This window comes from Tenrec ecaudatus, chromosome 10 (genome assembly GCF_050624435.1).
Source record: "Tenrec ecaudatus isolate mTenEca1 chromosome 10, mTenEca1.hap1, whole genome shotgun sequence".
Classification (NCBI taxonomy): Eukaryota; Metazoa; Chordata; class Mammalia; order Afrosoricida; family Tenrecidae; genus Tenrec; species Tenrec ecaudatus.
Window position 1 is genome coordinate 61,689,770 of NC_134539.1, and position 26,873 is coordinate 61,716,642.

A 26,873-nucleotide genomic window follows, 5' to 3' on the forward strand; every position below is an offset into this window, starting at 1 on the left:
GGGTCCTAAAGGCTTAAACTTAAACAAGCGACCATAATAGCAGAGAAGCAACAAGCCCACACAAAAGAAGCAGCCCAGACTGTGTGATTTTGAGGAGTCAATGGGATCGGGTAATAGGCACCAGAAGACCTCAAGCAAACAATCACACAAAAAATCATTGTTGACCATGAAGTGGGTCAGAGCAGAGAACCCAAACCCATCTGTAGACAATGGGACAAACCCTCACAGAAGGGTCACGAGGAAAGGATGAGTCAACCAGGGCGCAGTACAGCACTGATGAAACACACAATATTCCTCTGGTTGCTTGCGGCTTCCTCACCCCCCACTATCATGACCCCAATCCCACCTTTCACTGTGGGTTAGGCCACAGCATGGACACACGTACAGATAAGAGCTAAGGGCCCATGACATCCAGGTCGGATAAACTCCGCAGGAACGGTAGTGATATCAAGAGGATAGGGGCAAGGTGGGAGGGGGGAAGAGTGAAGAAACCACAGGGGAAGGGAGACAGCAGCTGGTGTATGAAAATAATAATAATTTATAATTTATCAAGGAGTCACAAGTGTGGGAGGGGGAGCAGGAGGGTAAAAAGAGGAGCTGATACTAAGGGCTGAAATAGAAAATAAATGTTTATAAAATAATGCTGGCAACATGTACAAATATGCTTGATACAATTGATGTATGGATTGTTAAAACGATTGTTTTTTTTTAAAGGAAAGACAATAATGCTTGATGTGATTGAACTGTGGAACGCTATGTTATCTGTAAGCGCTCCTAATAATTAAAAAATTTTTTAAAGTCTGCCAGAATTGTTTTGCAAAGATTAAAAAAAAATAAGAATAAAGAGAGAATCTTTTAAGAAACATGAATTGTATCAATCAAGTCCTAATGTGTCCACTGAGTAAAAGAGATGATTCTGATTTGTGTCAGAAAAAACAAACAAACATAGAATATGTGTTTTAGGGGATGATGCCATCTATTTAGTCTGACTTCCTCTTACAAATCAGCTAACTTGCTCATTGTCACCCTGCCTAGATATCTAGGACTTGAACGCAGGTCTTGAGACTCTTTGTTGTTCCTATATCTCATACTGCTTCCAGAGAAGACTACCTTAATTGATTACCTACTTATGCCAATTAGGAGAGCTAATGGAATGTCATAGTTAAGCCTGCCTGACTGAGAATTATTACTGTGGTAGGATAGAGTGATTTTTGGCATCTACCACAGAATTTTTTTAAGTGATTTAGCACACACCGAGTTCAGTTCCAAAGGGCAGTTCACTAGTAAGTAGTTCAAAGTAAATGTATTAAGAAAACCCAAGTATGTTTGGAAAGAGCATCCTAGAAGCAGAGTTTTTGTAAGTATCCCTCCACCTTTAAACCAGCATTGTGGCACAGCAGGGCTCTCTATAATGCCCAGAGGAGCCATCGCAACACCATCCTAAACCTGGGGCTGAGTAGCCATCGGCAACCTCCACCAGGGCACTCAGTAACATCATCCTTATGAAATCTTTGAAACCATTCTCAGAAAACAAACCCACCTGAATTCTGAGATAGTCAGCATACCTCACATATGAGGACATGGTCCTGCCATTTGGGACCTGGCACTGACTTTCTGCCTTTTACCTTCTAAGCTTTTCCACAACCCCCAAAATACAACTGCTTTGTGGGGAAATTTATATGCAAAAATCTGGAGACCCCTGTAAAAAGAACCCAAGACTTGAGTGTTCTTAGCTGAGAAGACTCCCTCTGAGGAATCTGAAAAGGCTGCCCAGATTAATACCTATCAAGTTCCTCATAACCAGCATGTGCTTTTAAAAAAGCCTTCTAAAATTAATAGCTAAAATTAAATGATATTTAAAACATATTTCACCTAACATATATGTAAATGTTTGCTGTACACACAAGATCTCAAAAGCAGTTGCCAAATAGAACTTACAACCCTGAACGACTGCTGGCTGCTTTCCCTGCAACGAAGTTAAGAGCTGAAGGTAAACAATCATCACAAGGCTGCACATTGCTAACATCTGGGCCACATTACATCAAACATCGCCTTCCTGTTCAACACAACACAAGAGAATTAAAAAAAGAAAAGAAAATCCCCAATTTAAACCTGTCCCCAGAGCCATAAAGAATGAAAAACTGCGGAGTCAACAGCTTCTGGGCTTGGGCTTGTGTGTGGGTGGTGAGGTTGTTTTTGTTGCTTGCTTTTCTTTCTTTTTTTTTTTTTTTGCTTCATGCATCTGAACACATCTATGTACTTTTCTCCTTCCCCTTTCAACCTTCATTGACTATGCAATGCCCAAAGCCTGTACTCTGATGTATTAGCTGAACAAGCCTCGTATCCTAAAGTGCCAAAAGAATTGGCTGGTGGTACAGACACCATTTGGAGGACACCAGCAACTTTTGTAAGGCTATTGTTTTACAGTTAAATGCCATTCAGCGCAACTCGAACCAGACCTTTCTACTATCAAAGGGAGTAATTCACTGGGTCGCCGGGGACTTGGCTGGCAGGCCAGTCTAATATTTATCTGGAGGCAACCTTCACCTTTGGCTAGAAAACACTAACACAGAGCTTGAAACTGACCAAAGTAAGAAAAGTAAGTCCTATGGGAAAGATTTCCGGTGGTTTCCTCTGGGCACCTGCACTCTTTTGCTTAAAACATATGCATGTGCACGCGGGTACGCGTGCATACACACACACACACACACACACAAACCAAAGCTTCTAAAAACATGTAGTATGATTTTTAGCTAGAGCACAATAATGCAGACTTCATTTCAAACAAGTCAGGTTTTCAAAAATAAAGTCTGAAAACACAACTTGCTGTCTTCTATCCATTCAAGAAATCTGGCCAGCCATTCAGATTCCAGTGTTGCTTTTCAGGAGCAAAAAAAGAAGTAGGAAAGGGTGGGGGTGGGGGTGGTGTGTTCAAAGTTGGTTTAAGAAGTTTCAAACAACCGCATTGAGGACAGTGAAGCAGGCTGTGCTGGGACGGAGCCTGACCTGACGCCCAGCATGCGATGTGAGCAGAAGGGGAAGGTCTGGAGGGATAATAACAAGCCCTTCCCAAGCTTTCTTCTTAAACATAAAATTCCTTATTTTGTCATTAAAAGGGAAGCATTTCCTTTTCCCTACCTTCCTATTCTAAATAATGATCATTTCCAAATACCAATAAATTTATATGTCAAGGAAGGGAGACTTGAACACAGCTAAGAGGGGGAAGCATGTGGACACCCCTCTCTGTGCAGAAGACTCCGTGGAGCTTCGAGAGAATGTTGACCTGAAAGGTACCACAGGTTTTCCAGGTCCACTCTTCCGGAGATGACGAACACACACTATCTCTTAATGAGGGCGCACAGCGGCCTTTGATGTGTGAAAGACACTCCCAGCTGGAGGATAGTACAGGGAAGATCTAAAATATTTGCTTCAGCTGCAAAGAGCTACTAAAGAAAGTTTAGAAAAAGAGTTCTCGCAAGGGGGACATTTTTTGAAAACAGATGACATGCTACCATTTTGTGAAATCGAAGGTGGAAATACGCCAGTGAAAGAACACCTGACAAATCATAGCCCCTCTTCTACACAGCTGGGCTACTCAGCCTCCCTATCCCTCCCCAACACCATATCCAGGTCACACTCCTAATCCGTTGGCATGGGGAAGACAAAAAGGGGCTTCATATAATTTGTGACTCATACCACGGGTGAGACTCATGCAACCAATATTACTGCCATCAGGGACAGAGTAGGGTGGCCTCAAGGGGCTTCTGAGGCTGCACCTCCTTCTCCCGTGGGGCAGCTGGCGGGTTCACCCCGAGTTAGCAGCCCTTCTGCCATTGAGCAATGTGGCTTTCTGCGCCCTAAGATTTCCATGCTTGGAAACACTCAGAAGCAAGGCCTGTAGGGTCATTATAAGACAGAATAGATTCAGTGATGGTGGGTTTGGTTTTGAGTTGGTCTTTGAGAACGAGCAGGGAGATTTTTGTAGAGGCAGCAAATTGTCTGAGCCTTGTTCTTCTTAGTCTCTTTCATAGAAAGCAGGAGAGGGGCACAGAGTGAAAATGGTAACTACTTTTAGAAAAACAACGAAAGCAGCCTCGCTTGCTAGCCCCTGAATTTGATACTTTCTATAACACTTTTACATGCATGCTAACACCTTCCAAAGCGGGTCTCATTGCTTTGATTTTACGGATGTGGACAACGAGGATCAGACAAGCCAATTGACTTAAGTCACATAGTTATGAAGGCAGGATTTGACTCCAGTTCTGACTAAATCTAAAAGCTTTGCTTTAGGATCCTAGGTAATTTAACATAATGACATCTATCGTCTACCTTCCACAGAAAGGAAACATGCTGTAAAGTGAGAGTGTTGAAGAAGGAAAGATTTTTATGTGTGGTTGGTTTGTGACGGGTAGGCAAACACTGAGAGAGGAAAACAAGTAATTTCACCCACTTTTAGTCATCCAACAAATATTGATGGTGTACTTACCACATCACAGGAACTCTTATGGGCTGTTTCTCAATTGCATCTAAATTCTTCCTTTCAGGGAAATCCTAACCATTTCTCCTTTAAAAGTGTCCATGCTCCTAGGCCACGGTGACACGGACTCCTCCCCGTGCGGCACTACTTTTCTTCTCCTCACACACGGCCTGGCTGGAACCACGCCAAAACCCAGCCACTTTTAGAAGTGCTAAGTCTCCTCGAGTGTTTGGTTAAAAATAACTTCAACTGCTTAACTGGAAATAGATATTCCACAACAAGACATGTTTACAATCGGCCAAATAGGCAGAGATGGGAACTACCATGATTGGATGCCTTAAGAGGAAAATGGATTTAACTGCTTAAGTTAGCTTCCTTAACCCCACCAACATACAAATAGACTGTGGAAGCCTATTCTTTTTAGTCTGATCATTCAATCCATTTTTTCCGAAGTAGACTATTTTGCCTCACTGTCATCTTTAACACATTAGGTTTAAGGGATGTGTCATTTTGATGCATGTGGATTTCCGCAACAAAAATTACAGATGCTGTTCACACTTACCTCCTAAAATTTATGCTGATTTTGATCCATTTAATGGGACAAATGTATATTCACATTCATTTTCTTCTAAGCCTTTTTCTCTCAAAATTCGATGTGTGGTATACATATCTCTACAGATGCACATCAATTTGATGTAAACGTCAATCAGTATTAATCCTGGTAAATCAGTTTCATCCATGAAAGCATTACTTCAGTAGTAAATATAGGCAGAGTCAAAAGTTCTTAGAAAGTAAACATCCAATGTGAAGGCAAACAATGCAGCAGAGATTGTCATACTGACTGACCCAAGTGACCCTTACAAAACATTGACCCCAGTATGACAAATATTGTATAATGTTAAATATTATAAATTTTATATACCTTTGTATCACAGTTTCATTTGTAGGCTAATAGTGTTTGATTAAGTTGTTTCATAAAGAGAATATGCGGTCCCATTCCCATGTCAATTTCAGACAGGTATAAAAGAAATATTAGTAAACCTCATGTAAACTCAGATAATGTATTCTTTCAGGTTAGAAGACCAAAGTTATAGGAAATACATTCATTTCTAGTCTCAATTTCTCTGCTTTTTGCCAAGGCAGCAAATTGTCCTGTTTGGTAGAGAGCAGAGAAGAAAGAAGTGCTGAACCTCCCCATGTTCCTGAGTTCCTCCAGCAGCAAGATGCAGCATATATCTACATCCTGGCTGCCCTTGCAGCTTAAGAAGACTGGTACTTCCCCAATCTGAGTTTCCAGCTTGTTTTATTGCTGTCTCTGAACAATTTAACACCAGTGAAAAGTGGATTCAATCTGAGGATGGAGGTGAAAGGCCAGGATCATCAGCATCAAAAAAGCAAGGACAACTCTTCTGTCCCCTTCTTCCATTAAAAAGAAAACACTGGAGGACGGACAACAGAAAAGTGGGGGAAGGAAAACATAGGTCAGTGAAAGGCATGAAAAAATAATCATAATTTATAAATTATCAAGGGCTCATAAGGGAAGAAAGGAGGGGGAAAATGAGAAGCTGCTACCAAGGGCTCAAATAGAATGAAAATGATGATGGCAACAAATGTACAAATGTGCTTGACACAATGGATGGATGGATGGATGGATGGATGGATGGATGGTGATAAGAGCTGTACAAACCCCCAATAAAATGATTTTTTTTTAAGAAAAAGGAAAAGAAAGAAAACACTGAGAGAAAATTCTGAGTTGTCTATCCCAGCCAGAACCCTTGGGAGATGGTGCCCCATTGGGGCCAGAGTGCTGCTCTGGGCGTGAAGTGGTACTGTGATGCTCTGGGGTTTCTACCTCCTCTGTACACACAGTCACAGTGCACAGTTCCTCAATGCTGTTTGTCCCCTTGCCTCTAGGCCCTGCCAGTTGGCAAACCCAAGCCAGGAAGTTGTCAATTCCAATTGCGTTTAGGCCATGTAGTTCTATTAAAGAAGTCTTGCTGGTAAAGGGGCTTCCTCTGTTTCCACAGCATGGGAAAAAAAAAAAAGCTATGCTCAGATTGGAGCTGGCAACTTTTACTGACTAGAGTTTGCAAGGAGCTATGAATGAGTTTAACAAAGGAGGTCTGTGGCTAGTTTCTGGCTGAAGTCCATGTCAACAGTTTTTAAGGTCACAGGCCACACTAACTAACATTTATTCCCAGCAGGCCCTGTTCTAAACACAAGCTGTAAGTAAGTACAAATTTGGAATTTTTCTGTAATGCCTTGAGATATTCCTGATTCTTCCACATGTTTCTGCTCAATTAAAACCCATTCTCACTTTGCACCACAAGAGATGCCGGGCTCAGTCCATCCTTTGGGGAGACGAACAAAAGCCTGGCAAATCCAAGGGCTGGAGTGGGGACGGGAAGACATTCCACTGGGTCACACTGCAAAGTGCAGGCAGCTCCCGGGGCTCAGTTTGTGAAAGCATACAACGGGTTCTGACAGAGACCCCCCAAGGCCATAACAAACAGGTTGGGGGCACGCACTGGCACTAGGTTCCTATTTGTCTTACACAAATATAACATTTGCTGAGAAAATTAAAAGGTCGATGAGGTGAATGAAGACTGGTAGTAATCTATCGGGCAGACACTAGATGCCCAACTGTGAAATGAATACCTTTGTTTCACAGTTAAAATACATTTTAACTCACATTTACGGTTTCTGAAATCAAGATGCTTCTTGCAATCAATTTGAGAACACAGGCTTTTAATTTTTCTGAAATACTGTTTCTATACCAATAGTACATTTTAAAATCTTATGAGGTAAATTATAACTACCTTGGATTGAGCCCCAAAGGTAAGCCAAACACTGCATGGCCTGTCTATAAAATCTCTCATTTAATCCTTATAGCTACCATGGAAAGTTTCTTTTTTTAATTTATTCAACAGATGGGGAAACTGAGGCTCAGAAAGATGATGTGCATAGCTTGCTTATGTTACTAAACCTAGCATCTCACAACTAAGACTTTTCAAGAAACTCAGGGGAAAACCAAGAGACAGTATCAGTCATCATTGTGAGAAGTAAGGCACTACAAGTTTGTGCCACTCTGTATTTGGAAATATGTGTACATAAAGGTAGTTATGCTTTTGTCAAATTATGTATATACATGTGTTTATATACTTCTATACATAAATGTATACATACAGAAGGACATAAATGTAAGTATATACATGTGTTGGCATGCATACTACATATATTAAGTGTATGTGATATACCATATGTGTATATACTGTATATGCACATATAAGTATGTGAACATATATTAGGATATATAATACACATATATACATATTAAATATACAATGTTGTATAGCATATACATATATATTTTAACAGGGTGATGAAAATTTGTGTTGACCTTAATAGTATAAAACTGCCAGAAGTGAATTATTAAAGAAGTGTAAAAGTAAAAAATTAACAGCAGCCACACCCACTCAATAACACCTAATAACAACAATCCCACTACCTATTGTCACTATTAATGGTTTAGAATCTAATAATCTAATTTATATGCTATGCCTTTCTTGAAAAACTGAGATAATACATATATATACATAATCTTTTTTGACCTAACATGTTCTAGATGGTTTCCATGGGATTAAATAGTCAGCAAAAGCTTAATTTTAATGGGTACATAAAATCTAATTAAAATATTCCCCTACTTTTGGGCCTTTAAATTATTCCAAAATTTCATTCTATACTACAATAATTATAGCACATTTCATGTTACAATGAATATCTTTAGACATATATCTGCACATGTATTTCTGATTTTTCCTTACAACAGATTTTTTAAAGTGGGAATAATCTTAAACGTTTTGAATACACAATGACAATTGTTTTCCAGGAAGATGAGATCAATTTATAGTCTGGCCAACAATGTCTAAGTGCTCAACAACCAACAATGCAATGTGTAAGCATGTACCTCATTGTACCAAGGCTCATGTACTGTTACTTACATGCATGCTCACGAAAATCTCACCTATGCTCACTTATTTTTAAATCATTTTATTGGGGGCTCATACAACTCTTATCACAGCACATACATACATCAATTGTGTAAAGCGCATTTGTACATTCATTGTCCTCATCATTCTCAAAACATTTGCTCTCCACATAAGTCCCTGGTATCAGCTCCTCATTTACTCCCCTACCTCCTCGATCTCCCCTCTTTCATGAACACTTGATAATTTAGAAATTATTATTTAGTCATATCTCACATTGTCCAATGTCTCCCTTCACCCACTTTTCTGTTGTCTGTCCTCCAGGGAGGAGGTTATATGTAGATCCTTGTAATTAGTTCCCCGTTTGCACCCCACTCTCCCTCTACCATCCTCGTACCACCACTCTCACCACTGGTCCTGAAGGGATCATCCACCCTGGATTCCCTGTGTTTCCAGTTCCTATCTGTACCAGTGTACATCCTCTGGTCTAGAGAGATTTGTAAGGTAGAAATGGGATCATGATAGGGGGGAGGGGGACGAAGCATTTAGGAACTAGAGGAAAGTTGTATGTTTCATCGTTGCTATACTGCACCCAGACTGGCTCATTTCCCCCCGCCCACCATGACCGTTCTGTAAGGGGATGTCCAAATGCATACAGCTGGACTTTGGGTTTCCACTCCGCACTCCCCCTTATTCACAATGATATGATTTTTTTCCCGATGATGCCTGATACCTGATTCCTTTGACACTTCATGATTGCACAGGCTGGTGTGCTTCTTCCATGTGGGCTTTGTTGCTTCTGAGCTAGATGACCGCTTGTTTACCTTAAAGCCTGTAAGACCCCAGATGCTATATCTTTTGAACCTATGCCCATCTTTAAATTAATCTGTTGGTATTAGGAGATAACAAGTCATTATTGTTATTCATGGTGACCTCATGCCCAACCAAATGACACAATGCCTGGGCTATTGTCTCCCCATAAGTTGCTTTTGTGATCCATATGGTTTTACCAGGCCTTTCTACCTAGTCTGTTTTAGTCTAGATGCTCCAGGGAAATCTGTTCAGCATCATAACAGGCAAGCCTCCATTGACAGTGGGTGGTGGTTTCGCATGGCTGGGAGTCAAACCCAAGTCTCCTCCATGGAAGGCAAGAATTCTGCCACTGAGCCACCACAGCTGCCATAGAAATTGCTCTAGCCTTCAGTTAGTAACTGGTGTATTGTGTGATGTTGTGAGGTCCATTGTCCACCATGCCAAGATCCTTTACCAAGGTTATCGCGATCATCATGGGGGGGAAAGTAGAGATGAGGGAAAATGAGCCTTAAAAAGAAACAGAAAAGGGGGTGAAGGGAGACGTCGGACAGGGCAAGATATGACAAAATAATAATTTATAAATTGTCAAGGGTTCCATGAGGGAGCGGGGAGAGAGGGGAAAAAAATGAGGACATGATGCCAGGGGCTTAAGTGGAGAGCAAATGTTTTGAGAATGATGAAGGCAATGAATGGACAAATGTGCTTAAACAATTGATTATGTGTGGGTTGTGATAAGAGTTGTATGAGCCCCTAATAAAAGGATTTAAAAAAAGAATGACAAAAAAAAGAATAAATGGGATATCCAAAAGTATACTTCTGAATCAGCAGGACTTGGACGCAGGTCCTGTTCTGACCTCAGACTGTGTTCTTTGTGCCAGGCCCCTTTGTAGCTCATGTGACCTCTAGGTACCACCAGCTTCCTCTCTCACAAGTCCAGACGCTGCCTCTTTTCTCTCTCCAGTAATGCCTCTGAGACAGTGAGGAGGCCAGATCGATCCTTAGGGGGTGAAAGAAGGACAGCAAGAACTAGAGCTCATGGACTTTAGAAGAAAGAGCAGGCTGGCATCTCGTCATCAAAAAAGAAGAACAAGTAGTGGTGACATGGAGTCTCAGGGGTCATCAACCATAATGGATGGAACTATACATTGGCATAACCACATAGAAAGTATTTGGAGCATGCAAAAAAATTGAAGATATCCCTATACTATGACCAACTATTCAACTCCTACACACCAAAAAAAGTGTTCCTGAGTGCAATGGGACGCCTCTTCAAGAAATACTCACAGCAATATTGTTCGTAAAAGCCAGACTAGAAACAACCCAAACAGCCACCAACAGCTGTGTGCGTAAACAAACTGGAATGTGGTCATGCAAATGGGACATATGTAGCAACGAAAACTACAGTTATACAACCACAAGCATAAACTCAAAAGTTAAGCAAAAGTAGTACAACCTAAAAATAATGACCCTCAATTCATACACTGATAAAATTTTAGGGATGCACACAGGGTAAAAAACTATTAAAAGAAGCATAACAAAACTCAAGACAGCGGCTGCTTACATGCAGAACACGTACAGGGTTTATTTGTGAGGAATCTAATCTAGAAGCTTCTTAACCTAGGTGAGGGTGGTTACATCAAAATCACACTATCTCATTGCTGAGTTGCTCCTGACACACAGAAACCGCAGAGGACAGTGCAGACCTGCCCTGTGGGTTCCCAAGCTGTAAGTCCTAGGGAAGCCAGGCGGCTCATCTCTCAGCCCCGAGCAGCAGGTGGGTTCGAAGGCAGCTGAGCACTGGACCACTGTACTCACAGGGCTCCTCCTTACAAAGATATTTACTATGTAATTATGTAAATGCCCTTGTGCATGCACGAATACATTATGTAGAGACATTTAAATGCAATGTCCTTTCCTATTTGTAATTATACTTCGTATTTACAAAGGAAAGGCACAGAGTTGGCGATTAAATTTATACAGAGTATATATATACAGTATAAAAAGAGTTTTCAACAGTACTGGTTTATTTAATCCTCACAATATTTTGAATGTTTATTTTCCATTTACCATATAAATAATTGAGGCAAAGAAAAATGATAGATGCATTTAAAAGATTATTATTTTTAAGGTTTTTATTAAAAATTATAACATCTATGTTCTTTGCATTACAACACAAGTACTGAAAGCAAGAAATAAGTTTAAGGGAGTCCAATTGCATGAAAGTTAAAGTATCCCTTCAAAAGAAAAGCCCTGAAATGATCATTTCTGGACAATTTTTAGAAGGACATAAATAAACTAAAATAAAACAACAACAAAGAACCAGTTTTGTTTCCAGTAGTCAAGAGACACTGCCTTTGTTCAGCAGGAATGATAAATATTTGTTATGTTTTCAGATATTAATAAAACTAGAAAGGGCAAGCTAAAACTTCTCTGAAATTGGTATTTTTTAATTGTATTTTTTTAACAAGTGACAGTACAAGTCATACCTCAGCAGAAAACCAAACACTAGTAAAAATATGCTTCTTAACATCTTTTTGGCTTGTTGTTGTTTTTGTTTGTAGTAGTATTTTTTAAATCCCCTATAAGACTTGTTCTCTTACAAGACTAGAACTTTTTTTTTTTTTTACAGGAAACCAGTGATTACAAGAGCTCAGCCAACAAACTATAGGACCCTGAATTTTTGCAACTCCTTTTTCCACCATCCTTTCAAATGATTTTTTTTTAATGCCTGGTTTTTAAAGCCGAGCATTTTCATTGCATTTTGGGTTCATTAATACACATAAAGAGCTAGTTAAAATACCAGACTGAATAAACAATGGACCGATTAACCCCACATACAAAGCTCCACCCACTTTACTTCAAAGGCATCTGAAATAGAATGGATTAGAAACCATAAACGCTGCCCTCAGAATTAATTTGTACACATTTTTACACAATCTAATGTATTACATTTGATAAGACATTAAAAATCTCCATGTAGCTGTCTAAATTTTGTGAATTCCATTGAAGCAACAATTGTCCTTGGTTTGGACTAAGCTTAATAGCTTAAGGCTCATGGACAGGAAATAAAAATCTATTCACTCTCCATTGTACACTGCCATATAGAATTTAACTCTCCTTGGAAACTTTTACAAACTCCACAATAGCTACATAAAGTTTTAAGATATGTGAAATTTGCTTTCACTCAGAATGCAATACCTTCAGAAATAAAAGTTTATGTTATGTTATGTTACTATCTAACTTTTAGACTGGATTAATTTTTGCATTGTATAATGCAACTCATTCTAGTAAATATGATTACTGTGCCAAAAATGTAAAAACATGAATATAAAAATGGAAAGGAAGTATATGCTAAATGCATTATTTGTCACTTGATTTAACTAAGGCTTATACAATTTCATATGTTTACATTCATTGTTTTCAGACTCTAATAACAACAGTTATTGTCACAAATTGGTAAATAACTCAGATGTTAGCTAAAAGCAATTCGCTTAAAAAATAGTAATATGTCCACTGAATGACAAATACACTATAGCATATGCAATTTCTGTTTTAAGAACACAAGTCTTACACAAGAAATATTTTTCAGCTTACTATGAGCTTCTATATTAATCAATCATACATAAACTATGCAGTCGAAACCATTCTTAGGATACTTCATGACATGTAATGATGTTTAAAATATGAGGAAAGGCTAGATATAAAGCCATACCAACAGTATGTCTCAACTCAAGAAGGAGCCAGCCCTAGTCATTACCAGAGTGATGAAATGGATCAGTTTTGTTTTGTGTTTTCTTTCTCCTCTGGAGTTTTCTAAATTCTGCTAGTGAGGAAGTCTATCTTCTTAATCTCAAAAAATGTATCTGAACAGTACATGAATCATGCTTACCTGAGGGGAGAGGGAGAGGGAGAAGAAAAGAGGGCGTCTTAGCTTAGGGGATGTGGTGGAATAATCTGGAAGCAGATAGTGGTAGTGGTGAACAACATGATGAACTACAGAATTGTACACGTAAAAAATGTTGTCTTGACAAATGCTCATTATCTACATTATCACATATTAAACATATGAAAAGAAACAAGTGGCTCAGAATCGACTGTGAGAATGGTGGGATTTTTCTGTGAAGAGTACACCGTTGCCTCGTAGTCTTTCAGGACTTTTCTCTAAGGGGAAAACGCTGGACTTCCTACTGCTTCTAAAACTGGTCACTGAAAGGGCCTGATAACCCCTCTTTGAATTCACAAACCAAGTACCGTATCTATCAACCACATGTCGGCCAAAGTGACGATGTCTCCTGAGTGCCCTAGCGCTCCTGTGCAGGAGTTAGAAGAATCATTGCCAGGACCTGGACACAATCCTGGAGGTGGAATCGAAGGCTGCCATTCTTGAGAGGACATGGAGCAAACTCTCTCCTCTCCTGGTCTCACACCAGGTATACAATGAGGGTGAGCTTTGGTAAATCATTTCTAAGAGTCCTTTAAGCTCACCTTTGAACCACTGTGTAAAGGCAAACTAACCATCATAGAAATTTTAACTAAATATCTATGGGGTGATGAATAAGACTTTAAAAACTCAATGATTGCTTGGGTGATAAGAAAATATACTTTGAAGTTTTGAATCAAATCTCAAAGCAAGTTTTTAGAGAGGAGTTCAGTGATTGAGAATATAAGCTCTGGATTGGAAGGTGCAAACCAGCATCTTTTACTTTCTGCTAAGACATCTTGAGCAAGTCACTCTTACCGCTCAGCACCTCAATCCCCTTAAGTCTACAATGGAGATAAATCCATCAGGTTGCAATGAAGAATAAATGAGAGTTATGCAAGCCATCTGGCATATTAAGTGCATGCTGAGAAATGGCAATTCCTCTTTCTTTCCAAATTCTCTGACCTAAGTTGCACCACCTTGGTGTATCCATCTACGAAATGGTCTAAGGATATTAAGTACCACACCAGCAAGTGATGGAGGCAGCAGGGGGGTGAAAACAACCCCCAAGTAAGTCCATTAAACCATTCCTGTTGTACCCAAGGTGACTTCACTTGCTGCCTTGTACCCAGTTTCACGTGCACAAAACAAGGAAGCCCTCTGCTTTCAAAGCACAGCAAGAAAATGCCGTGCCTCTTATAATGTCTATGATTCACTCAGCCTCAAAACTGAAAACTTTTAGCCAAAGTCCTGGCGTTTCATAAACACAAACCCAGGGCTTCGATTGCTTGTGAGGCTGAGCCAGACTGGTCTCCTTTGAAACCAACCAGAAGGAGAAAAGAAACCTCCTGCTCCGGCCAACAGCCCCCGAGGCTGCTGGCACAAACCCCACTGTCACTGTTGCCGAAGACACACCTGTCCCTCTGACGGTCCAGCTTCCTGGCCCTCAAATCAGCCTCCAGCAGCAGGCCAGTAGGAGAGCAAGGACAATTTTATTTGTTTCCCTTTCTTCTTCTCAAAGGTGATTTTCTTCAAACTGTGCAGCTTGTTGCTATTGCTGAGTTGTGGCTCCCCAGGGAATTATCTGTTTCTATGCATGAAGGCGTCTGCGTGGCAGTCAAACATGCAACATTTTCCAGGCGCTTCTTCTTCTTTTTTTTTTAATTAAGCAAATAAAAAGGTCTAACCTCCCACAAAGTGATGTTCTGGTAAGTACAGCCTCCCCCCTCCCATCCCCCAAACAAAAAGCTGGGGGTAATAGGAAGATCCTCCACGGGCCTGGCCCATGGGTGCAGCCTCTGTCAGAAGCCATGTGGCAGGATCCACACGGGGGACTAGTTATCCTCCACAGCAGCAGGCCTCTCCCAAGTGACCAGACAGAAAACCACAGTCCTGACCTTCCCAGGAAAAGACAGAATCCAAAAGAAACCAAACAGCTCTAGCGGGGAACCAAACCTGCGAAAAGCAGAAGGAAGCCCTCTGTTAAATAGCATGAATGATTCCAGTTCCCCAAATGGCATTTTAGACATTGGGTAGAAAAGCTGATTTCTCCCAGAGGGGCCCCAGCTTTGATGCCCAAACTGCCCTCAAACATCACGCTGTGCATTTTTTGTTTAGCAGGGTACCCTCGAGTGACACAACCATAAATAGTTTAAAATGGGAATAGGAGATTCCATCTGTTTCTGGAATATTTCAGCAACACCTGCTTTCAAGGTAAAAATCTGGGAGCTGTCCCCACAGCCCTCCTCTCCAGCTTCCACCCCCACCCCTGGCACTTATTTTACACTAAAGCTGCTAACACGCTCTCTAAAAGGGCTTCTGTCACCGCACCTGCCAAAGGAAAACAAGAGTCCTTTGATTTTTTGCCTGACATGTATGTGCTGTTGAAAAAACTCTGGGACAACTAGTGAGAGAGGGAAGCCAAAGTTCTTAAGCCCAGCCTCTCTTATTACTTCTAGTGTCTTCTCCTCTCTCTAGTAAAAATGAGGTGTTCCTTGTTCGTAGCAAAAATGAGGACAACACAGATGAAAAGGATGTTAAGTTAGAGGGAGCCCTCAAAGATCGCTCCCATGAAACACAATACAAGTCCATAAGCCAACTAGCATGAGAAGCAGGCTCATCACCATCCAACAAGAATCCAGGAGCACGGTTCGTCACGTCGCAGTTGAGGAAGAGACAGAGCGGGTGTTTTCCCGATCTAAATCAAGCTGCCGTTCTCAAAACGACGGGCAGCACGCCTTCTAACAAGACCCCCCAAAATCCAAGCACCTAGACACGGACATTTTTATGTACACACACAAAAGTCAGTTAATCCTTGATCTACAAACACCAATCTTTCTAATGCCTGCTTCCAGCCATCTGATAAGCTAAGTCCAAAATCTTGAGAACGTTTCACAAGAACTTTCAAAAAAAAGTTCTCCTGGACTCTTATGATATCGTCTCTGGCGATGCCCTTTCAGGGAATTCTCAACACTCTCTCATCTTGCTACCCCCCTTTCATTGCTACAGGGCTTTGCCCACCAGTTCTCCCTGTCTTGTTACTCCTAATCCTCCTTCAAACAAGTCCTCTCTGCAAGACTCCAGGTAACTGGAACACATTGGCAACACTTCCCCTGCCTCTCCCAGGAAGAGATGGGTGCTGCTTCCTCAGGGACCCCAAAGAACCTCACTCACATATTTCCTCAGTTAGTTATTTGCTCACTTATTCCCTTCCCAAAGAGGGAGAGGCTCCTAAACCAGTCAGGGCAGCAGAAGCCAAACTGGGAGTGAGGATCAAGATCAAAGGTGATATGGGGGCAGTGCACCCAGGGCGTTTTTCAATGTAGCTGTGGGACAAACAGAACAAAAGCACATACAAGTATCGTTTCTATTTTGTAATACATAGTTCAGCTCATCAGAATCTTTAGTAAGTATGACATGTGCAAGGTCCTTCAAAGGGGACCTAGGGGGCAGATCTGGTAGCACTGTCAGGTAAGCATTGGACTGCTGACTGCAAGGCCAGAGGTTCAAAGCCCCCCAGGGAGAGACTATCTGCACCCATAAAGATCTGCAAAGGCAACACAACTCTACACCGGGTTGCTAGGAGTCAAAATGGACTCAATGGCAGGGGGTTTTCTCTGAGACAAAGAAAAGCCCTGGTGTCATCGGGGTAATAAAGGCTTAGGCGGCAAACGGCAAGGCTGACAGCTCACGCCCACTGGAAAAGCATGAACCTGCCTGTTCCCCTGAGCTCTACCGTCTCGGTAACCCTGCTCATTCCCAAAGGGTCACGATGAATCAAAATTAACTTGATGGTAGTGGGGTCTTCGTGGCAAAACAAAAGCCAATTGCTCATTCCTGATATAGTAGTTAAATACTTACTGACAAAATAATAATTTTAAAAAATCATTTTATAGGGGGCTCATACAACTCATCACAATCCATACATCCATCCATTGTATGTCAAGCACACTTGTACATTTGTTGCCATCATCACTCTCAAAACATTTGCTTTCTAGTTAAGCCCTTGGTATTAGCTCCTCATTTCCCCACTCCCTCCCCATTTCCCCCTCCCTCGTGAATCCTTGATGATTTATAAATTATTATTATTTCGTCATATCTTACACTGTCCCATATCTCCCTTCATCCACTTCCCTGCTGTCAATCCCCTAGGGAGGAGGTTATATGTAGATCCTTATAATTGGTTCCCCCTTTCTACCCCACCTTCTCTCCACCCTCCGGTATTGCTGCTCTCACCATTGGTCCTGAAGGGTTCGTCCGTCCTGGATTCCCTGTATTTCCAGTTCCTATTTGTACATCCTCTGGTCTAGCCGGATTTATGAGGTAGAATTGGGATCATGATAGTGGGGGAAGGAAGCATTAATAACTAGAGGAAAGTTGTATGTTTTACAGTGCTATACTGCACCCTGACTGGCTCATCTCTTCTTTGTAACCCTTCTGTAAGGTGTACAATTGTCTACAGATGGGCTTTGGGACCCCACTCCACATTCCCCATCATTTACAATGATATGATTTTTGTTCTTTGATGCTTGATACCTGATCCCTTTGACACCTCCTGGTCACACAGGCTGGAGTGCTTCTTCCTTGTGGGCTTTGTTGCTTCTCAGTTAGATGGCCGCTTGTTTACCTTCAAGCCTTTAAGACCCCAGATGCTATATCTTTTGATATCTGGGCACCATCAGCTTTCTTTACCACATTAGCTTATGCACACATTTGTCTTCAGCAATCTTATCGGGAAGGTGAGCACACAATGATGATTTTTTGTTCTTTGATGCCTGATACCTGATCCCTTTGACACCTCGTGGTCACACAGGCCAAAATAATAATTTTTAAATGCTAACCTAAAAAAAGTTAGATAATGTCTTGGGAGAAATTATAGCCTCCAAAAATGTGTAATGTGTTCCAAACAGTTTTATTCGGATATAAGGATAGTTACTCCAGTCACTTAAGGGCTTAAATATGATCCTTACATAGAAAGCAGAAAATGACTACATATTTTAGAAGTTCCTTATCATATGGCATGTCCCCTGCAGCCCCATAAATACCAAAAGTACAACTTGGAACTCTTGGGTGCCTTTGGTTGATCCCAAATCAGAGATGCTGGCTATAAATAGCACATTTCATGACAAGTGGACCTTGATGGAGCATCTGCCATTGGGCTAACCTGAAGCCATGGAAAAACCTGGGTTCGGAGTCTCCATATTTTATTACAGAGAAAGACTTCAGAGCTAGACACTTACACTGTATCAGAGTCAGGTGGTGGTAGCTGAAAAGGCTAAAATACCACCTTATGTTCCTGTTTAAATGAAAAATGATGAACTTACCCACCACGGTAGCTGGTGATTTTAATCTAGTTAAAGAATATGGTGAATCTTAAGGGGTAGTAAAAAGTTTTAATGGCAGAAACCAATTGAACATGAGAACAAAGTATACCTTCAACTTCCTATTCGGTAGTACTTGCATAATGGGAATTAGTGCAGCTACATTTCTGATATGGTTTGCTGGGTAGCATTCAGAACAATTATTGAATTTTTCCTTAAATAAGCAAAGGGGTTTTTGATGAAGGATTCATTACTTTATAAAGAAGCAAGTATCATGAGGTGGAGTACTGACTAAGAAGCAGCATTCACCATTAACTACACCACCTTTCACTCCTCTACCCCTGGCCAATAAAAAAAAAAGGCATATAAAAATGCCCTGCTTTCACAGAGCTTTCATTCTCATGGGAATGGGAAATAAAACAAAACAAAAAAGGAACCAAATAAGTAAGCTATTTTGTATAAAGGATACCTAAGCACCTTTCATTGTGAAATTAAGTTATAACTTTATAGTACTGATTGTATAGTGCTTTCTCAACACAATCCTCTCACTCAACATTGGACCTCCATAGTGAGATTCAAATGGATACCTCTTACAACTAATATGAGATACGTTTCGTAATGTGAACTATGCTCCTGCCAATAACTATATTTCACATTTTCTCTTTGAACTAAAGCCCCGGGAGACCCTGGCCTCTCACTCAGTCTTTTGAGACAGCCCTGTTTTTCCATTTCTGATACACCTCCCTTCTTCTGAGAACCATGCACACACTAGGTGCTGGGGTGGAGCAACATTGATTAAACACTTTTATGGCTAGAGTCCAATAGGAGAAAAAGAATGGAAGGCTGAGCCTTAGGGGTGCTTGGCTGAAGTGTGCAAAGCATGCTGGGGTGTGGGGCAGAGGAGGAGAGAATTCTCTGTTTGGAGAAGGCTGCTCTGAGAGGGGCCCGGACTGAGTGCGGGCAGCAACTCCTATGGGTCAGGAAACACAGATGCTGGGGAGAGGAGACAGAAGTAAAAGGAAGCAATCCTGAGAAGCTAACTGCTTTAGAAGAGGCAGCTAAGACTGCCGATGTGCCACAAATGGGGCCATCTCTCGAGAAGAAGAAATGAAAAGTCAAAACAGAGGTGGCTTACCAACACACATCAGCTGTAATGGGCACCCTCTGAAGGGTGCCTGGACCTCAAGGTGCATGCTGAAATGGGAAAGTGTCTGAAGAAAGAAAGCACAGCGACTGAGGAGCCAAAGAAAAAGACGGGCTCACAGGGCTCACCCTGAGAACCTCACTTGCACCTCACCCTCATTCTGTTGGTAAAGCGCTCCATTCTCCGCTGAGCACATCACCAACAACCAGTCATCCCGGGTTACCCGCGGGACTTTCCATTCATCTGGAAACATGGCATATGGTCCCAAACACGAGCGAAGAACCAGGATGGGTGCCCTTTACATACACATAACTGCATAAAATGTGTGCTGTTCAACTGACAGAGGACTCACTTTTTAACCAGTCACTGTCCTCTGGCACTAGGAAGTTGATAGGCAGAACCTACTCTGAAAGCGGCTCACTCTCTTACTTTATATATGGACCCCTGAGGTGTAAGCATGATGTCCCCAGCTAGTCTTGGGAGGGCCTCCAGGGCGGGAGCTAGCTAACAACAGGCATTCAATTGAGGAAGGACAAATAAAGGAAGGAACTGACCACCAACATTTTCTAACAGCTCCAGGCTAGAGCGTACACCACTTGCTGCCATCTCTCATGCTACGTCATGACACCAGGGGTTGTGTAACTGGCTTCTTGCAAACACGAGACACACACACTCAAGCATCATCAGAGAATGACACTCAAGCATCATCAGAGAAGAGTGGGTTTTATGTTTTAATTTTTAAATAAACTTTTCTACTTCGGTTTAGAGTTTCCCACAAACTACACACAAATTCACAGCACAACATGAGGCAAAAGAAACAGCATATCCCAGAATTCAGGAGGAGAAAATTTCTACCAAACTTAATGTACGCCTTTACCTCCTCCACATGAATAAAGGTCTTCCCTGGTTTTTGAATGAGTTCAATTCCTAAATTTGTGCTTAAGTAAAATATTGCAACAGTGGGACAGCTGGGTACAGTTCCCATCTAACATCACTTATCAAATGTTTGTTCTATTATCCATTGTACCTTTCCATGCATAAAGAAGCACCAATGAAACACTTACAGATGTACTAAAATATCCTTAACATAAGTAATAATGAAGAGAGTAGTAATTGACAATGATTTGAGGCACACAGTAAAATATCACAATAGTACCACATGGCACAGTACCATCACAATCAATTGTATGTACTTTAAAATTTGGATATAATAGGCTTTCTGGAGGAAGGTTCATATCTATGGGTTGTATGTAAACTGGATGTTCATAACCTGGGGTCTGTTTGTCTACAGAGGAGCCCTGGTGGGGCAGTGGGTTATAAGGTGGACTGCTAACCATAAGGTCAAGAGTGCGAAACCACCAGCCACTCCCTGGGAGAAAGATGAGGCTTTCTACTCCCATGAAAAGTTACAGCCTCGGTAAACAAGCAGCTACCTAGCTCGGAAGCAACAAAGTCCACATGGAAGAAGCACACCAGCCTGTGTGATCACGAGGTATCAAAGGAATCAGGTATCAGGCATCAAAGAAGAAAAAATCATATTGTCAATGAGGGGGAGTGCGGAGTAGGGACCCAAAGCCCATGTGCAGGCAACTAGACATCCCCTTACGGAAGGGTCGTGGAGAAGAGACGAGCCAGTCAGGGTACTGTGTAGCAACGATGAAACATACAACTTTCCTCTAGTTCCTAAATGCTTCCTCCTTACCCACTAGCATGATCCCAATTCTACCTTATAAATCTGGCTAGTCCAGAGGATGTACATGGCTACAGATAGGAACTGGAAACACAGGGAATCTGGGATGGATGATCCCTTCAGAACCAGTGGTGAGAATAGTGATACCGGGAGTGTGGAGGGAGGGTGGGGTAGAGAGGGGGAACCGATCATAAGAATGTACATATAAACTCCTCCCTGGGGGACGGACAACAGAAAAGTGGGCAAAGGAAGATGTCAGACAGGGAAAGATATGACAAAATAATAATTTATAAATTATCAAGGGTTCATGAGGGAGGGGGCGGGAAATGAGGAGCTGATATCAGGGGCTTACATGAAGAGCAAATGTTTTGAGAATGATGAGGGCAACGAATGTACAAATGTGCTTTACACAATGGATGTACGTATGGATTGTGATAAGAGTTGAATGAGCCCCTAATGAAGTGATTTTAAAAAAAAGAAAAAAGTCACAGCTTTGAAAACCCACAGGGACAGTTTTAGTCCACCCTATGGAGTCGCTAGGAACTGACTCCGTAGCAATGGGTTTGTTCGTTTGGTTTTTGCCTCTCTCCAAACATGTAGTATCTCAACCAGTGCTGCAATAGTACATGAAATAAAAATGAACAAAGGAAAATCTTAGGAAAATGAGCCGCCATCACTGAATCAAAAGATTATTAATTATTTACATCCTTGGACCTCGGCCCCTGAGATATGCTTTCAAATCACTGTGCACACTGTCATCTCACAGAGCAGCCTTGTGCCTCTGGCCCAGGTCCTTTATCCAGTGCCCAAATTACAAACGCTATGCTTAGAAAGACCAGTCCTTGGGGAAAGATGTGATGCTTGGGAGAGGGTCACTGCAAAAGAAGACCTTCAACAGGACAGATGGACACGCTGGCTGCACCGTTGGGGTCCAACCTAAGAACTGTGCGCAGAGCACAGGACCCGGGAATTTGGTTCCCTTGCACGTAGGGTCTGTATGAGTCAGATCAGCCGCAGTGGCACCTAACAACAGCAACAACATGTCTGTCATGAGACTGGCCGCACTGATGAAAAACGATAAGAAGATTTATATAGAGAAGGTTAAAAGTGTAGCAGCCCAGACTGACATTTACTGAGCAAAATAACTTCAAATAGGCAGCCCCTCTCCCCCCCCCCCCCTCTTGATGTGAGGCTGTACATGTTTGGGAGATAAAGATAAAAAGAGGGTGGGTCTTTTGTTAGTGAGAAGAAAGTGCAGGGACTATAACACAAGAGAACTATGCTTTTTGGAATTCACAGAGGGTCTGGCCTTTTATCCCCAGGCTCAAGCTCAAGGCCAAGCCCATGACTGGGGACCCGGGTTTTGTCAGGGCCGCCTCCCCGCTGGCCTGCCCTGGACGGCTCCACATGAGCAGAGAGAGACAGGAGGCAGGCCCTGCTGACACCTACTTAACTGAAGCAGATGGAGAGGGAGTGTGGGGGTGCCTTTACTTCCCTCTCAGGAGGCTCTCAGCAGGAGCCCTTGGAGCCAGAAGTCCCATAGTCTGATTTACACACATCCTTCTACCCCAGAACCCGCCCCGGCCCTCTGGCAGAAGGAAACAGAGCATTAAGCAAGTGTGGCTTTGGTGTAGGAAGGGGCTTTCAGGACATCTAAAGAAGTCTTCTTCCAGAATTCTGCACTTCCCACCCACCCCCACCCCTAAGCCTCTCCAGAGGTAATCAAGTTACTCACTCATTGACCCAAAGAGGGCAAGGGTGTTACTTCGAGGAGGACACAATCAGTGTCTGCAAGACGTCCTCAGTTAGAGACACATACTTTATTAATAATCTTACATACACAAAATGTCCAAGGGAAAGCCTAGCAGACTAATTCCTGACATATCCAGATAAGAGCAGGAGGGACTGAAGCCACGCTAACTCTCCAGCCTCCACACACTCCACAGAAGCAGTGATCCCATTCCCACCCAAGGGATGCGATGCAAATAAATAAATACAATTATCTGCAGAACTTAAAGTGCAAGGACAACATTTCGGAGTCCTTCTCCCCAAGTGCAGTGACTCTTGGACAACAGATAGGCAAATCGAAATTAAAAAATAAATAAAATGAACAGCTGGAAATTTTAATTACGGGAGAACAACCCAGAAGCTGACACTGCCTCACAGAACTAGCCAATAGTCGAAGCCGCTCTCGCTTACCTTAAGATACAGAAGCAGCTCTTTGCTCCTGAAGATAAGCGGCAGAACCCGAACCTCTGCTTGCTGTCAATGTCAGTGAGCACAAACGTGAAGTTCTGGCCAACTTGGCTAACTGTGAGGCTGCAGCAGAGACAGAACAAAGGGGAAGTGAGTGTGCAGTCTGCTCTTTGATAAAGTATCTAATCATGACAAGTCATTGAACCTGGGACATTTCCTTTCTCGGTGGGGCTTTTTATAAATAAACTTAAAATTTACACACTTTAAGGGAATAGACAGTGAGCCAGTTTTTTGCTTTGTTTTGTTTCTTAAAGGAGGGAGAGAGAAAGACAGAATTGGTCTAGTGACCACCTCAGAACTCCAAACCGTTGTGGCTACTGCGCTTTCTCCCAGGTACAGAGTTCCGGTACCAGGTAGCTCTGGAAGTCAGCCCAGCAAGTGTACCAAGCTTGGCAATAGTACCAAGAAGTGTGCACTATTAACATCATTTTCTAGACAAGGATATAGCCCCAGAGAGGAATTGCTTCAGATCCCAGCTGGAAAATGGCAAAATGCTAGACTTTATACCTAGACGTTATCGGACTCCAAAGCTCAGGCTAGCAGCTTGCAGTTAAACAATGGCCGCCTCCTTAATCCTGGCTGAGAAAGCAGAGGTGAGAGCAGAGCAGGGTTTCGGTGTCTAGTCTGCACCCTCTGCAAAGCCACAGACTTGACATTTTTCTTGTTGTCAAGTTGGTTCCGACTCCTTGCAACCCTAAGCCCAGCACTGCCCCATCCTGACAGTCATCCTCTTGTCTGAGCCACTGTCGTAGCACTGTGTCAATCCATCTCCTTGAGAGTCTTCCTCTTTCTCACGGAGCCTCGATTTTCATGGTGTCTTCCTCCAGGAACTGGTCTCTCCCAATAACAAGTCCAAAGGACATGGAAAACGCCTCACCATCCGTGCTTCTTTGGAGTATTCTAGCTGTACTTCCTCTAGGACATATATATATATACACACACATATACAATATATACATACACACATCTCTTCATTCCTTGGGCCCTCCACGCTATGTTTCATAGTCTTTTCCAACACCATAAGTCAAAGGCATCAATTACCGTTCCCTCTACCCTATCCAATGTCCAGCTCTTGGTATATATACCATCTCATTCAACCCCCACAACTACCTTGGAATTTAGATGGGTGTTTTCATTTTAAAGAAGAGACAAGAGATGGAATTGATAGGTAACAGAATCAAGGTCACAGAGCTGCTAAGTGGAGAAGCTAGAATTCCATTTGAAAGAGGGCAAGGTTGGTATTATTTTCCAAAATTTATCTATCTTTCATAATGCTCTGTTCTAGAGGACAGGACTAAATTACCTAGCAATCCAAGGTGGTAAAAAAAATAACAAGTTTCCAATAAAGGCATCAGAGGGGAAAAAAAGACCAAAAATATTCTATTAATATCAAGAGATATTTTACCCAAAAATCTCTTATGTAAAGTAGAAAACATCTGTTTCTTTAAAAATAAAAAATATTAAACAAAAAATCTAGTCTATCCTTTTAAAAAGTTACAAAATGTTTAAACCCCTACTTTAAAAAAATCAGTTTAGAAATTAGCTTGAATCCCTGAAGAGCTAAAACATTCCAAAGTCTAGTGCATAAATTGACACATACATTTTAAATTTTGAAACTGAAGTGCTCAAAAGATCTCATCAACTCTAAGGCAATCAAGTTGAGTTTTATAAAAGATATTCCAATTGGTAAACCATCCAAGTCAATGCTCTCACTGAATTTACTTTATAATTCATCATTGAAAATTAGCAAACATGGTGCACCAGGCCTTTTGCAAAAACAAAATTCTGACTGCATCTTTCACATGATAAGAATTAATTTTCACAATAAAAATATTATTTCATTAAAATATTTAAGGTCACCTACCAAGAGGACATTCATTTAAATAAAATATATTTAAATAAAAAAAATTTAAGATATAGGGTAGGCTTCCTTTCAGAAACTCCCTTACGTAAACCACAAATGCAAATGACAAATAAAGGAATCCCAGTGCTTAAGTCAGTAGACCTGGTCCCATTGAAGGAGAGGGCCCCTTTCCCTGGCGAATGGTCAGGGTATTAGTGTCAGAAAGTAATTTAGAAAGAAAAGGAACTGCGCCTCTCTCCTTATGTAACCAGGAAGGTGAACAAACAAGGTGGCAATTTTAAAGCAACATGGTAATAAAACAGGTGTAAGTAATGCTATCCCTCCAACCTTACAAAAGCCAGGAGAAGAAACACATTTCTATAAAAGTTACAGAGCTGTCAAGGGGACACCAAACGCTACCTTCTTATGGCTGTTATGTTTTATCTATAAAGCTTGGATACTGTGTTACTATGGTGATGTAATACTATGTTTTAAAGGGGGATTATATGATTAATTTTAACAAGGTTGAGAACTGAAGATGTGTGAGAAACAGGATTCTAGCTCACATAATTAAAGTGATTGGAGGGAAAAGTGGGCCTCACTGGGGAAGGGGGAACTTGTGTTATTAAAATATTTAAAGCAACAGGTAAGGAGGAGTCTATGTTACACATAAGGTCGTGCTTTTGTGAAATACTACTACGTGATTGTACAAACCTGGACTGTTAATTGTTTAACTCAGGATTTGACTTCACAAAGAGAACATTTCAAAGGGATACGTACTCTCAACACAGCATCACAGAAGAAGAGTGTACTGATAAGGCTGGATAAAGAGAAAGCACCCCAGGTCTCCAGGAAAACAACCCAGAATGAACACCACCTGATTTGTGAATTGGTGTCATGAATGTCCTATTATCTTTCAACTACTGAAAATGCAATGAGATACATTAGAGACTCAAAAAAATGGCTCATTACTCATTTACTTGGTTTAATTTCCTACTCAATCACCAGCAAGCTGGGCCTTCATTTAGGAAGTAACTCAATTTCTAAATATGTCCATTCCTTTATATGGATTAACAATGAGAACCCTCCCTCCTAACCCCAAGGTTGCCTTAGAAATCAGTGAGAAAAGCCTTTAATAGTAAGGTCAATCCACAGTAGGAACAATTAATAAGAGGGATGTGAAAACTAAATTTCAAACCAAAAGCATGCATTTCCTCAATCCCTCTCTAACCCACTCAGCTTTTGAATGCTTATGAGTGGAGGCAGTAAGCATGCTTTCATTTCTCTCCGTTATTGCCTGTTTCTGTATATAGTAGAGTCTTCTGGCTCACTAAGCAATCCACCAGACTTGCATTTAAGTCAGAGAGTCTTTTTGAGGTGCCAGAGTTTAGAAGAAGGCACTTAGTAATCTCAATTCCCCTTTT

The 26,873-nt window shown here is 41.5% G+C and overlaps 1 protein-coding gene across 12 annotated transcripts in view; it reads right to left on the bottom strand.

The window, feature by feature from the left end:
• Positions 1 to 26,873, bottom strand: part of DENND1A (DENN domain containing 1A) — a 598,491-nt gene that overhangs the window by 358,341 nt on the left and 213,277 nt on the right. For 7 of the 12 annotated variants that reach the window (XM_075560469.1, XM_075560467.1, XM_075560468.1 and 4 more), the window contains exon 5: positions 23,550 to 23,669. The exons of 3 other annotated variants lie outside the window; for them this stretch is intronic. In XM_075560469.1, coding sequence (XP_075416584.1) covers positions 23,550 to 23,669 — 120 coding nt within the window. Of the gene's footprint in view, positions 1 to 23,549; positions 23,670 to 26,873 lie in introns of those variants that run through there. 2 more of the 12 variants (XM_075560479.1, XM_075560477.1) reach the window with 1 other exon arrangement.